Below are 11,654 nucleotides of genomic sequence, written 5' to 3'. Positions count from 1 at the left end.
TCGCGGCCCCCACTGGCCGCGGTTCGCCGTCCCGGGCCAATGGGGTCAGTGAGAAGCCGCGGCCAGCACATCGCTCGCCCGCGCCGCTTCTCGCCGCCCCCATTGGCCCGGGACAGCGAACCGCGGCCAGTGGGGGCCGCAATCGGCCGAACCTGCCGCGTCAGCAGGTAAATAAAACTGGCCCGGCCCGGCAGGGTGCTTACCCTGGCGAGCCGCGTGCCGAACGTTGCCGACCCCTGCTCTAGCGTACCCCCCTTAGTCATCTCTTTTCTAACTGAGCAGTCCCAGTCTTTAAATCTCTCCTCAAATGGAAGCTGTGCCATACCCCTAATCATTCCATTGCCTCTCTCTGAACTTTTTCCAATTTTAATATAACTTTTTCGAGATGGGGCGACCAGAACTGCACGCAGTATTCAAGGTGTAGGTGCACCAAAGGTTTATATAGTGGCATTATGATATTTTTTCATCTATCTATCCCTTTCCTAGCGGTTTCTAACATGTTAGCTTTTTTGATTGCCACAGCACATTGAGCAGATGTTTTTAGAGCACTATCCACGATGACTCCAAGATCTCTTTCTTGAGTGGTAACAGCTAATTTAGACCTCATCGTTTTGTATGTAGAGTTGGGATTATGTTTTCCAATGTGCATCACTTTGCATTTATCAACATTGAATTTCACCTGCCATTTTCTTGCCCAGTCACCCAGTTTAGTGAGATCTCTTTGTAATTCTTTGCAGTCAGCTTTGGACTTAACTACAGTAAAAGCTTTGTTATCCGGCATGTTGGGGAATGGGGGAATGCTGGTAAGTCAAAAATTCCAGTTAATTAAGAGGGAGGAAGTTTGGGTGCGGGAGGGGGGTCGGGGCAGGGGGTTGGGGCGTGGAAGAGGTTTCGGGGTGCTGGATCTGGGTGGTGCTCACCTCGAGCGGCTCCCCGGAAGCAGCGACATGTCCCTGCTGCTCCTAGGCAGAGGTGCATCCAGGTGGCTCTGCACACTGCCTCCACCCACAGGCGCCACGCCACCCCTGAAGTTTCCATTGGCCAAACTTCCTGGCCAATGGGAGCTGCTGAGCCAGCGCTTGGGGTGGGGACAGCGCACTGAGCCCCTATGGCTGTTCCTCCGCCTAGGAGCAGCAGGGACATGTCGCCGCTTCCAGAGAGCCACGCAGAGTTAGGTAGGGAGCCTGCCGGCCCTGTTCCAACTGGACCCTACTGAAGATCAGAAATGCCGGTTCATAGAGCTTTCTGGTTGGTGAAGTGCTGGATAACACAGCTTTTACTGCCTCTTAAGTAATTTTGTGTTGTCTACAAACTTTGCCACCTAACTGTTTACCCCTTTTTCCAGATTATCTATGAATAAACTGAACAGCACTGTTCCTAGTACAGATCTTTGGGGGACCCTAGTGACCTCTCATTCCTACCCTTTGTTTCCTATCTTTTAACCAGTTACTGATCCATGAGAGGACCTTCCCTCTTATCCCATGACTGCTTACTTTGCTTAAGAGCCTTCAGTGAGCAGCGCTGTCAAAGGCTTTCTGAACGTCCAACTACACTATAGCTACTGGATCACCCTTGTCCACATGACTGCTGTCACCCTCAAAGAATTCCAATAGATTGGTGAGGCACGATTTCCCTTTACAAAAGCCATGTTGACTCTTCCTCAGTGTATCATGTTCATCTGATAATTCTGTTCACTATAATTTTGATCAATTTACCTGGTACTGAAGTTACACTTACTGGCCTGTAATTTCCAGGATTCCCTAAAGAGCCTTTTTTTAAAAGTGTCTTTAAACTCAATATACAGTTCGTGGTCATAAATTCTTCTAATTATGCAACCCATCACAACTCATAATATTACAGAATATCCTGAATTGTAATGAGTTGTCTGGTTGTGACACTGAATGATGCATTGTATCCGAAAGTCAGCTAATAAAAATGCTACAATTTTAGTTTAATTCAGTAATGAAGTATTAAAAAAAAATCCCAAGTCAGAACAGCAGTGTTTTACATACTCATTCCTCATTGGTGTAAATGACTGAAAAATGTGACCACCACTGGTGCATCAGACCTAAAGAGCACAAGAGTTTGAGATTTACAGTGTGCCTGGATGTATTTCCCCCTCTCCCCCCCCACCAAAAAAAAAATTCTAGTGACTAGAAACCTTTTTCTTCTGTTCTGCAGGTAAAAAGACATTTTAGTCTCACTAACTTTTTCAAGACAAAAGTGTACAACAATGTCCTTCCCATATTATGGGATCTCTCTATGAAGTAGTAGTTAGTTCTACATTGAAAAACAATGAGGAGGAGCAAGGATATGCCAAGATATAAATGTTTAAATCAATATGAGTGAAAGAAAATGAACAAATACAGTTTCCAACCATGAATACCATGGAAGAGTGTCTTAGACTTTAAGATTTACAAGAACTTACCTGTGAGTGTAACCGCTGCAGACCATTTATGCCACAGTGACAACAATTGCATGTTCCTCTTGTAAAATGGGGCCACAGATCACCAATTATTTTGTGGCTATTACACTGTAATTGTTCCTTCTACATTAACATATTAACTGTATCTGACAAAGGATTATGGGAATCAAATTTTAAAAGCTGATGCTGACAAAAATGGCTGCATTTTTAAAAAAGGACAAGAACTACCGTACAATCTTTTGTTAAGTGGAGATGAGACATTGTGCTGACTGTGTTGTGTCATGAATGCACTAAAATAAACAGACAGATGAAGCAGTATGCTATTTCCAAAAGCAGTGCAAGTGGAGTGAAAGCATTTCCATACGAACCTGGCTTTAAAAACTGGGCTGTCAAAAGAACAGTTAAATGTAACACAAAGTAAGAAACTGTCCAATCACTAATGGTAGTTTTTCTTTTGCTGTGTTTTCAATTCACTGCTTGCAAGTAATGTATTTATTAAAGAAGAATGAAAGCATAAAATAAATTTAACGAGTCAAGACCAGCGGGGAGATTCAAGAGTGGTGTTGTGACTGACACAGTGAAGGGGTAAACAAATATTAAAGGGGGAAAAAAGAAAAATTCAGAAGAGTTATACACATTAGCACCACTTTTACAAAGCCACTCAAGAGGACGGTCACGTTTTTCAACTTGCAACAAACCTACATCTTACTGCATCTCAGTTCCCAGGAAAAAGATGGCATTTTCTCCCAATAGCATTGAATGTATAGATAGCTTCTGATGTAAAATTAGTTACACACAATTTCTGGCATCGACTAAGCAGTGAAAAGGCTGGATAGTTAAAAACAGGCAGCTGAAATGGCATATTTTCTGTTGCTATTGTGAAGATAACATTCCGAAGAGTCAGGTATTAAATTCCAGCGAGGCCTACACACTGAAGAGATTAATGATGATCCCCTCCCATTTTCCATCTGTCCCTTCATTCCACATCATTGTGACAGACCTCTGGCTAAGGAAGACGGGCACGAACTCTCTTCACGGTTTAAATGCTGCCCTTAAAATTAGAGGTTGAATTGCTTGGGTCACAAATGGGAACTGAGCTAGTGTAGCTTTGCAGTGCTATTAGCTCCTATTGGCCTCTAGAGTGAGACGCAATATTAATCAAATCAGAATCTCTCATTCAGCAGCACAAAGCATTGCTGCTAGGCTGCTGGCCTGTGATCTTTTTCTGGAATAATATTTTAATTTTGTTCATCTCTAGAGGAAAATCCCTTTTACTTACAGAGGTCTTCCTCTCTGTGTCAAGAACTGATGCTCCCTTTGAATAAATCAACCCCATTTTGTAGTAGTTCTCCTTTCTGTACTTTTCTAAGCATGTGTGCCGGTTCCCAAACATGCCATTGGCCAGTCTAAGGAAACAACTCCTTCCTCAGAGTATAGGCAGATATTACTTTTATAATTCACTAGCTATGCTACAAGGAGCTCTGAAGTGAAAGTCACATTAAAAGCTGTCAAGTCAGCCAAGTGAACAAAATCACTCAATATGCTTTTGACTAAAATGATACAGTAAAACCCACAGGCAATCAAGACAGTTTATCAGGACTAGCCAGATACATATGCAAGAGCCATGCTATTTGTCCTCTTAACCAATGATGTGGTGTCACATTACTGTAACAGATTAGTGAATGGTTAACAGTATCTTTTAATGTGTTTTACTAAGGTATTTTAACATTACTTTGACACTTATACAGCACATTTCATCCCAATATCAGAAAGCGCTAACAAAAGAGAGATCATTCACATTTTTCAGATGGGGAACTCTGGGACACAGATTAAGCGTAATATTTTCAAATTGGCTTAAATGATTTAGAAGCCTAAGGGTACGTCTATACTTACCTCCGGGTTCGGCGGTAAGCAATCCATCTTCTGGGATCGATTTATCGCGTCTTGTCTAGACGCGATAAATTGATCCCGGAAGTGCTCGCCGTCGACACCGGTACTCCTGCTCCGCGAGAGGAGTACGCAGAGTCGACGGGGGAGCCTGCCTGCCACGTGTGGACCCGCGGTAAGTACCTTGTAGTTCGAACTAAGATACTTCGACTTCAGCTACGTTATTCACGTAGCTGAAGTTGCGTATCTTAGTTCGAACTGGGGGGTTAGTGTGGACCAGCCCTAAGTCTCACTGAAAGTCAATGGGACTTGTCACTTGGCTAAGTCACTTTTTGAAAATTTTATCTCCAGTGACTTGTCCAAGAGGACACAACTAGTCCGTGAGAGCCCACAGAACAGAACCCAGGCTTCCCAATGCAGTCTTGTACTCTAACCACTAGACAAAACTGCCTTATTTAATTACTTTTCACATGTACCAATGATACTTGATCATGGTTCCTGCAGTAAGTCTCCAGCAATGGCCCTGGCAGATGTAAACTGATACGTATACAAGGTTTTGATGGCATTGTGTGAGGAATATCGTAACTAATGATTACAACAAATAGATGTTGAACTGTTACAAATATGCCAAAGGCTAATTTTGTCTAACACCCCCTCTCCTCCCAAAGTCCCCTCCACCCCAGAGACATTCCTTTTATACTATTAATCGGATTTCAGCATAAACAAAAACCATACATCTCTTGAGTGGATTGTAAACTGTGCTGACTGTGTATCAAGTTACCTATAAGCAAGGACTGGATGCCACTGGGTGAACCCATGCAAACAAGAGGTTGTGTTGGGAATCTTTACAAAACCTATAGCTCACTACAGATGACACAATGAAAACTAGAGAGAAAAGCCAAACAGTAATGCTACACCATTCAGCTTCAAGACACATATTATTTATAGCGCTGACCACTTATGGCTACTGCTAAATGTCAAATCAGCAGCCTTATCAGGTTACACTTTGGAACTAGTGGAGTCCACAGATCTGCACAGATATGCTATGTGACAAAAGCCAACTTCAGAGAAGCTATTGTAGACTTCTAGATGAGAGGACTGAATTGTGATCTTCAACAAGTAACACCTGGAATCTGAACCCCACCAGCAGGGTTTTAAAGAGCCTACTCAGGCAACTGAGCAGAACTATATAGGAAAAGGATATTTGTTAGTTATGACAAGGACAAACTAACAAGAAGCTTAAGAGTAAGTGAATGATGTGCAGTCTCACTTCCAACCTGTGACAATGACAACTTGATTTAACTTGAACATTCTGCATACTGTGTGTAGTGGGAGAGGACAGTGGATTTTATGTAGTCACTCTAAGGGCATGTCTACACTACAGACTTAAGTTGACTATGTTAGGTTGACTTACAGCCACTCTCAGCTCTGTGCAGGTTCCTGCTGGGAGCCCAGCTTCCCCTCACTCCCAACTGGGCTTTCTTGTCAATTTCACAGCTCCAGTATGGAGCCCTGAAATTGACAAGACCGTCAACAGCAGATGTAAGTAAACCCTAACTATATCGACATAAGCCCTACCTCTGGTGGAGTTATGTTGGTGTAGTAGGGCACTTACATCAGCAGGACAAGGCTGTAGTGTGTACACTGACATAATTAGGTCAACATAAGCCGCTCATGTCGAACTAACTATGTAGTGTAGACCAGACCTAAGACTAATACTGAACTCCTGAAGTTGTATTACCATGACAAAAAACTAGAACGGTCTAAAACAAATTTCCTTAGTAAAACATTAAGGACAATAAGGATTCTAGTAAATCAGCATACTTGGTAACTGCCCACTCCACAACCTAGACATAGTGCACTTTCCTACAATGTGCAGCTCATTACATAGCTGAAAATCAGACTGCTTGTTTCAAAACTTAAATGGTTCTGAGTGCCAACAATTCCCATTTACTTCAGCAGGAGGAGCTGAGAGTGCCCAGAACCTTTTAAAACAGGGCAACAATCTTTACTTGTAAAAACTAGGATCTACTGCCTTAAAGACAAGTTCATCGTTGCTTTTTTTTTTAAATTAAAAAAAAAATCTGATTCCAATTCCATAGCCATCTGATTTGTAAATATGACCAATGACTTGCACTTTTGCATAAATCTATATTGAATATTTTCTCCCTTTTCTGAAATGTAGACTACTTGGTTCTCATTTAGCCCAACAAAAATTTGTTTTTTCTTTAAAGAATTTCTTCTAATAAAAAACCTTTCAAATAATTAATTATAAATATATTTTCTTGTTTTGGTTTGAAGGAAAAATAAATCTTGGTATCATTTCACTAACTTGTAACATTTTGGAAATTTAAGTCCTCTTAAGACTTTACCTTTATTGTCCTACCTCTGACTTCCAAGCCACTAGCTTCCTCTAATTCTGCTTTCTACTAGCTTGTTCTAATCCTACTTTTCCGTAAGAAGATATACCTGAGTTATATTCTCATAATGCCTCAGTCCAGAGACATCTTTGCAGTACAATGTAGGATTTCCATGGACACTAGCTACTGCAGACTGCTTTTTTTAAAATATGTAGTATAGTAATTCAAAACAGTTAAACAGTGTAATGATCTGTAGACTCCCAAACCTATGAGATTTCAGCCACCTTAGAGTTGCATGCTGTAGCAGTACAGTCAGCATCTCTCAACAGATAATGCTGCAGAGATGGATCTAAATTCAGCAATGATACTCCAAAATGTATGCTCCAAGCAAAGCCATTTTCCCTAGGCATTTCCAAAAGTGGTCTACAGTTACTAGGCTTCAAATAGTTTTCAGATTCCTAGAAGATCTGAAAATCTTTTAAAGAATCCCACTTATTTTTAATAGGATGTACTTTAATTCTGTTAATTCTCTATACTAACCCTAAAATTTAACTGAAAAATGCTTTAACATATTCACGGCTATAAAACAGGTTTTCTTTATTAATGAAAACACTTAGGGGTTCAGGTCTGGCTTCCATTGTAATAAATGGCAAAACTTGCATTGACTTCAATGGTGCAGGATTGGGTTGTTAGTGCTACCAGCTAAATTTCTTTCCAAAAGGTGAGTTGAAACACTAACAGAATTGTTTAAGATCATAAATCATTAATACAACAAATTGGTAAACTTCAAAATTGCAAATACAGCACATTTTAAAACTAAATATTTAAAATTATTTCCTTTTACTTACCTCTCATGATCTAAGTTCATGGTTGTTACTCTCTCTTCTGGAAGAGCCAATGATATAACACACACCCAAAGCAGAGAAAGAAATCTGATGCCCCACGCTGCTTTAGGTATGAAATCCAACTCTTGCAGGAGGAACACAGAACTCTAATCTCTGGTTTTAGCAGGTAAAAAACCCACTCCCATTTACTTAAAAAATATTTGTAATTTTGCAATTGTAAAGATTACAAATATACTCTGTTAAACAATTTGGGAGCTTAAGCAATTTTTAATAATTTCAGTTTATGTAACAAATTATATTAAATTGAATAGCTGTAGATTATCTTAAACACCAACAACATATTTAGTGGAGAGAACAGAAAGATGATCCATCTTTTTCAAAAGTAAAATTTGGTTCACAATCTAAAATGAGGTTGGTTCCCTTCCCCCCCCCCCTCGCTTTTTTCTTTTAAATTCCTGTCTTCATAGAAAAATGTATTTTTTAAAAAGCCTATCTCCCCAAAAATAATTACTAGCCAGTCCTCTGATATATACTATGAAGATACAGCAGACAACTGGTCACTAAATATTTTTGGGGAGATAAATATTTTATTATAAACACACACCTGACCCAACTGATCATAAAATAGAATTTTTTAGTAGTCTGTCCTCTAAAGAATATATTACTCTCTCTTTGATGCAACATAATTCAAATTCCTGAATTCCCAATGTTTATGCTTTTTTATTTTTTTAAAAGCCTATCTTTCTACAGACAGAAGGGAAAAAAAATGTAACCAATTGGGTGGTAGGGTAGGAATTATTTTGGAGTTTTTTGGTTTTCCCTCCCAAAAAGGCAGATCATCTTCTTGTCTTCTCCACTAAATGTGTTTTTTACTATTGGTCATGAGATTTCGAATTGTGTACATTTTATATATTAAAATAAAAACCTGCCCAAGTTAAAGTATTTAGATTTGATAATGTCTCTATATTTGCACTACAATGTATGTAAGAATAATAAATACTTGTGCTGTAATTTAACCCAAGGTTTCTGCTGCTGTTGAAACTCCTCAAACTGCAGCCAAATATCATATACACTGGTCACTCAGTGACTATCTTCCTAGGCATTGTGTACTATTGGGCACATGATGTACTTACATTTTCTGTATAATTTTATATATCTGACTATTCCATAATAATGGCCAGAAGAGATTTAAATTGTGAACATACATGCAGTATTTTAATTGGTCACCCACATGCTTTGTTCCTCTATTCTGGAAAAACAAACACTTGTAAAAATAAGATCTTGGTCTAGCCTGTAGATAACATTTGAATAATCTGTCTAATGATAATCCCCAATGTGGTATGGAATAGATGCCAACTCTAGCTATTTCTCATGACATTTACATAGGGAAGTAGGCTTGGCATGTCAGTTAAGATTCTCATGTCACAACACAAGATTGAACTATTCAGCAGAACATCGAATGCAAATTCCCCCCTCTGCAGCATTATCTCATGCGTCATCTATTACTGCCATGCCTAAATCTAGCATCATGCCAGCACATTAAGACAATAGGTACTATATGCAGTGTTCACTGGACCAGAAGAACAGAAATAAGAAGGGGGAAAGGAAACCCTAAAGAAATTTAAAAAGGCAGACCGTGCAATACAAACCAGATCATGGCTGCTTAGCTAATATGGGCCAACTGCTGCGGAAGAAAAATGTCGAACACCCCAAGTTGTGTAAATTTCTGTAAACATCTAAACACGCACACAGACACACACAACACCAACCTACATAGGATGCAAATATATATTGATCCTTTGCTAACACTATGGTTTAAAAAGTGCACACTAACGTGATGAAAGTTCAGAGTCAATTTTAGTTTCTTCAGGGAAAAAGCTATTTGAAAAGTGCTAATCTTTAATAAAAATCTAGCCTAAATCAGACCACCAGTAAGCTTCCCTTTATTTTTCCATCACAGGTTTCACATCACTAAGACTATAAATGAATATTTGCATCTAAGCACTAATGTTAAATGCTGAACCTCCAGGAGAAATTTAGGCAGCATAATAAGAAATGTTACTGTATATCTGAGACTAGCAAGTGATACGGTGCAAAGTTAAAAGATTCAGAAGCTTAAAAGAAAACCTATCCAAAAATCTACCTTTCCCCATTCTACAGTTTGATATTATTAATTGCCATACCTAATTCAACAAAATAAAATGACCTTTTAAAACATTCCTGTGTAGTTCATGTGAAATATAATTTTACGGGCAGGTTTTATCATTACCGAAGCATATCAATTAAAATTCAGTTCTCTTCACTGCTAATGGTAGTTCTAGCATTTATTAAGTTGTTATACACACTAGTTGATCTGACTATTCAGGAAATATAAGCTAAAAGGATCAAAATACATTTTACTCCTCTGTTTCATTAGGTTCACAAAAATAAACTAACTTCTCAACAAAATGTATTAATATTTAGCAAACTAACTTTCCATAAATAATGTATTTCAAACAGTTTCTCAAATATCAAGCTGAACTATTTTTACAGTAACCTAGATTATAAAAATTACTATTTAAAGCTTAAAGCCCAAGCCCACTTAACATTAATGCAGGACATGCAAGCATATTAGAAAAGAATATCCCTGAACTGCTCTTTACACACTAGTGCCTGGTCCTGTCAAATTTAACTGCATTCACATCAAGTCCCATCCGATCACTGTCTAATTTGCTGGTGGGCCAATGGTGATGATATGTGTATCTTACCGATTCTATTGGCTTGTCTAGAGATGCCTGTTCAATCTCCAAGTGTCCTTCTTCATATTGATCAAAATGATTACCCTGCAAAAGAATAATATTTTTGTTATTTCTCTATGGTAATCAAGACATTTCCCAAAACTATGCAATTCCCACTCTCAATATAAATTGAGCCCCAAACTCATTATACTAGACAGCAAAAGAAATCAACTAATTAAATAAGACTCCAATAATTAGGACATAAAAATGTCAGTCCGATGTAATCCTAGCTATGCTGGACTGATGACCTTCATAAACTAGGAAGGTTTCAGAATGCCAGACAATTATTTAAACTGACACCACATGCTACTTTTAGCAAAGTAAGTGAAAATGCTGATCATAAACATTGGGTTGGAGGAAATAACGTAGAATAAAAATCACAGTAAAATTAAAATTACTCTTACATACAACAAATACAGTCCACATAGGCCACAGATGGAATGCATCACTGAAATCTGCGACTGGATGAATCTAAACTGTTTGAAATTGAATCTCAGCAAAAACAAAATTACACACATTGTTTCAAATAGAAAATGTGAGCAGAAAGCCATCTCCAATATTTGATGGCGAGTCACTTCAGAAACCTGACATTGGTCATAGTTAAAAGGCTGCAAGATTTTGTTCTCTAAAGCAAGTCACCAGATTAATGCCACCTCTCTTCTCTTGTGTATCCAACCACCATCATAGCTGTCCTTTTTGACATCAGAGTCAAATTGCTACAATGTACCTTGAAGGCTACCAAAGAGGCTGATTTGTTGCCTGCAGACAACCAGGCAATTACCAGGGGTTGGCAGAAGGGCTTCTCTGCCTACCTACCATTTCCTCATCTGCACTGCCTGCCAAGACATGGATAAAGTCTAACATTTTGGTTATAAAGGGACATGGTCAACTTGAAATCTAGCCAATTTCAAAAGAACTTCCCTGCCAATTTTTGAGGCCTTCCAACTATATTTTCCTATAGTTAAAAATGTCCCTCCACCTACAGCTGTGTGAAAGGCTCATAAGAACATGGGAAACACCAACTATGCAGAGAGTGTTGTCAAATACACTAATCAAATAAGATGAAAAAAAGAAAAATACTAGTCTAATCTCAGTTGCAATAACCCCAGCTGTTACCTACTAATTTTAAAAATTACACTTCAGTTTGATATAACTTTTTTTTATGATGACTGTTACCCACTAATATTTGAAGCTTTTAATGGACAGGGTCTTCTTGAACTCCTAGACAACTAAATACTCATTGCCTTAGATGTTACAGTGCTTTTGGAGCTTGGAGTTGGCAAGAGTAGAAGCAACACTGTTCATCTCTTTCCCTCCACAGCCCTTGGAGTTGGTGGAATACCCTTTCTATTGACTTTAG

General features: G+C 38.9%; 1 protein-coding gene across 6 annotated transcripts in view; it reads right to left on the bottom strand.

The window, feature by feature from the left end:
- The window catches only part of GPATCH8 (G-patch domain containing 8), an 88,554-nt gene that overhangs the window by 51,997 nt on the left and 24,903 nt on the right, over positions 1–11,654 (bottom strand). For 3 of the 6 annotated variants that reach the window (XM_024205036.3, XM_026658675.2, XM_026658673.2), the window contains exons 1-2: positions 10,265–10,336; positions 2,794–2,811 (exon numbers count right to left, since the gene is read on the bottom strand). Coding sequence is in view for 1 of the 6 variants with exons in the window: in XM_026658672.2 (XP_026514457.1) it covers positions 10,265–10,339 (75 nt within the window). In the remaining 5 variants the exon portion in view is untranslated. Of the gene's footprint in view, positions 1–2,793; positions 2,812–5,726; positions 5,745–9,166; positions 9,202–10,264; positions 10,340–11,654 lie in introns of those variants that run through there. The other 3 variants (XM_026658674.2, XM_026658672.2, XM_026658676.2) reach the window with 3 other exon arrangements.

This window comes from Terrapene carolina, unplaced genomic scaffold (genome assembly GCF_002925995.2).
Source record: "Terrapene carolina triunguis isolate 2854851 unplaced genomic scaffold, T_m_triunguis-2.0 Scaffold495, whole genome shotgun sequence".
In the NCBI taxonomy this organism is placed as follows: domain Eukaryota; kingdom Metazoa; phylum Chordata; order Testudines; family Emydidae; genus Terrapene; species Terrapene triunguis.
Note: the sequence above shows the minus strand (reverse complement) of the source record. Positions and strands in the feature narration are given on the sequence as shown.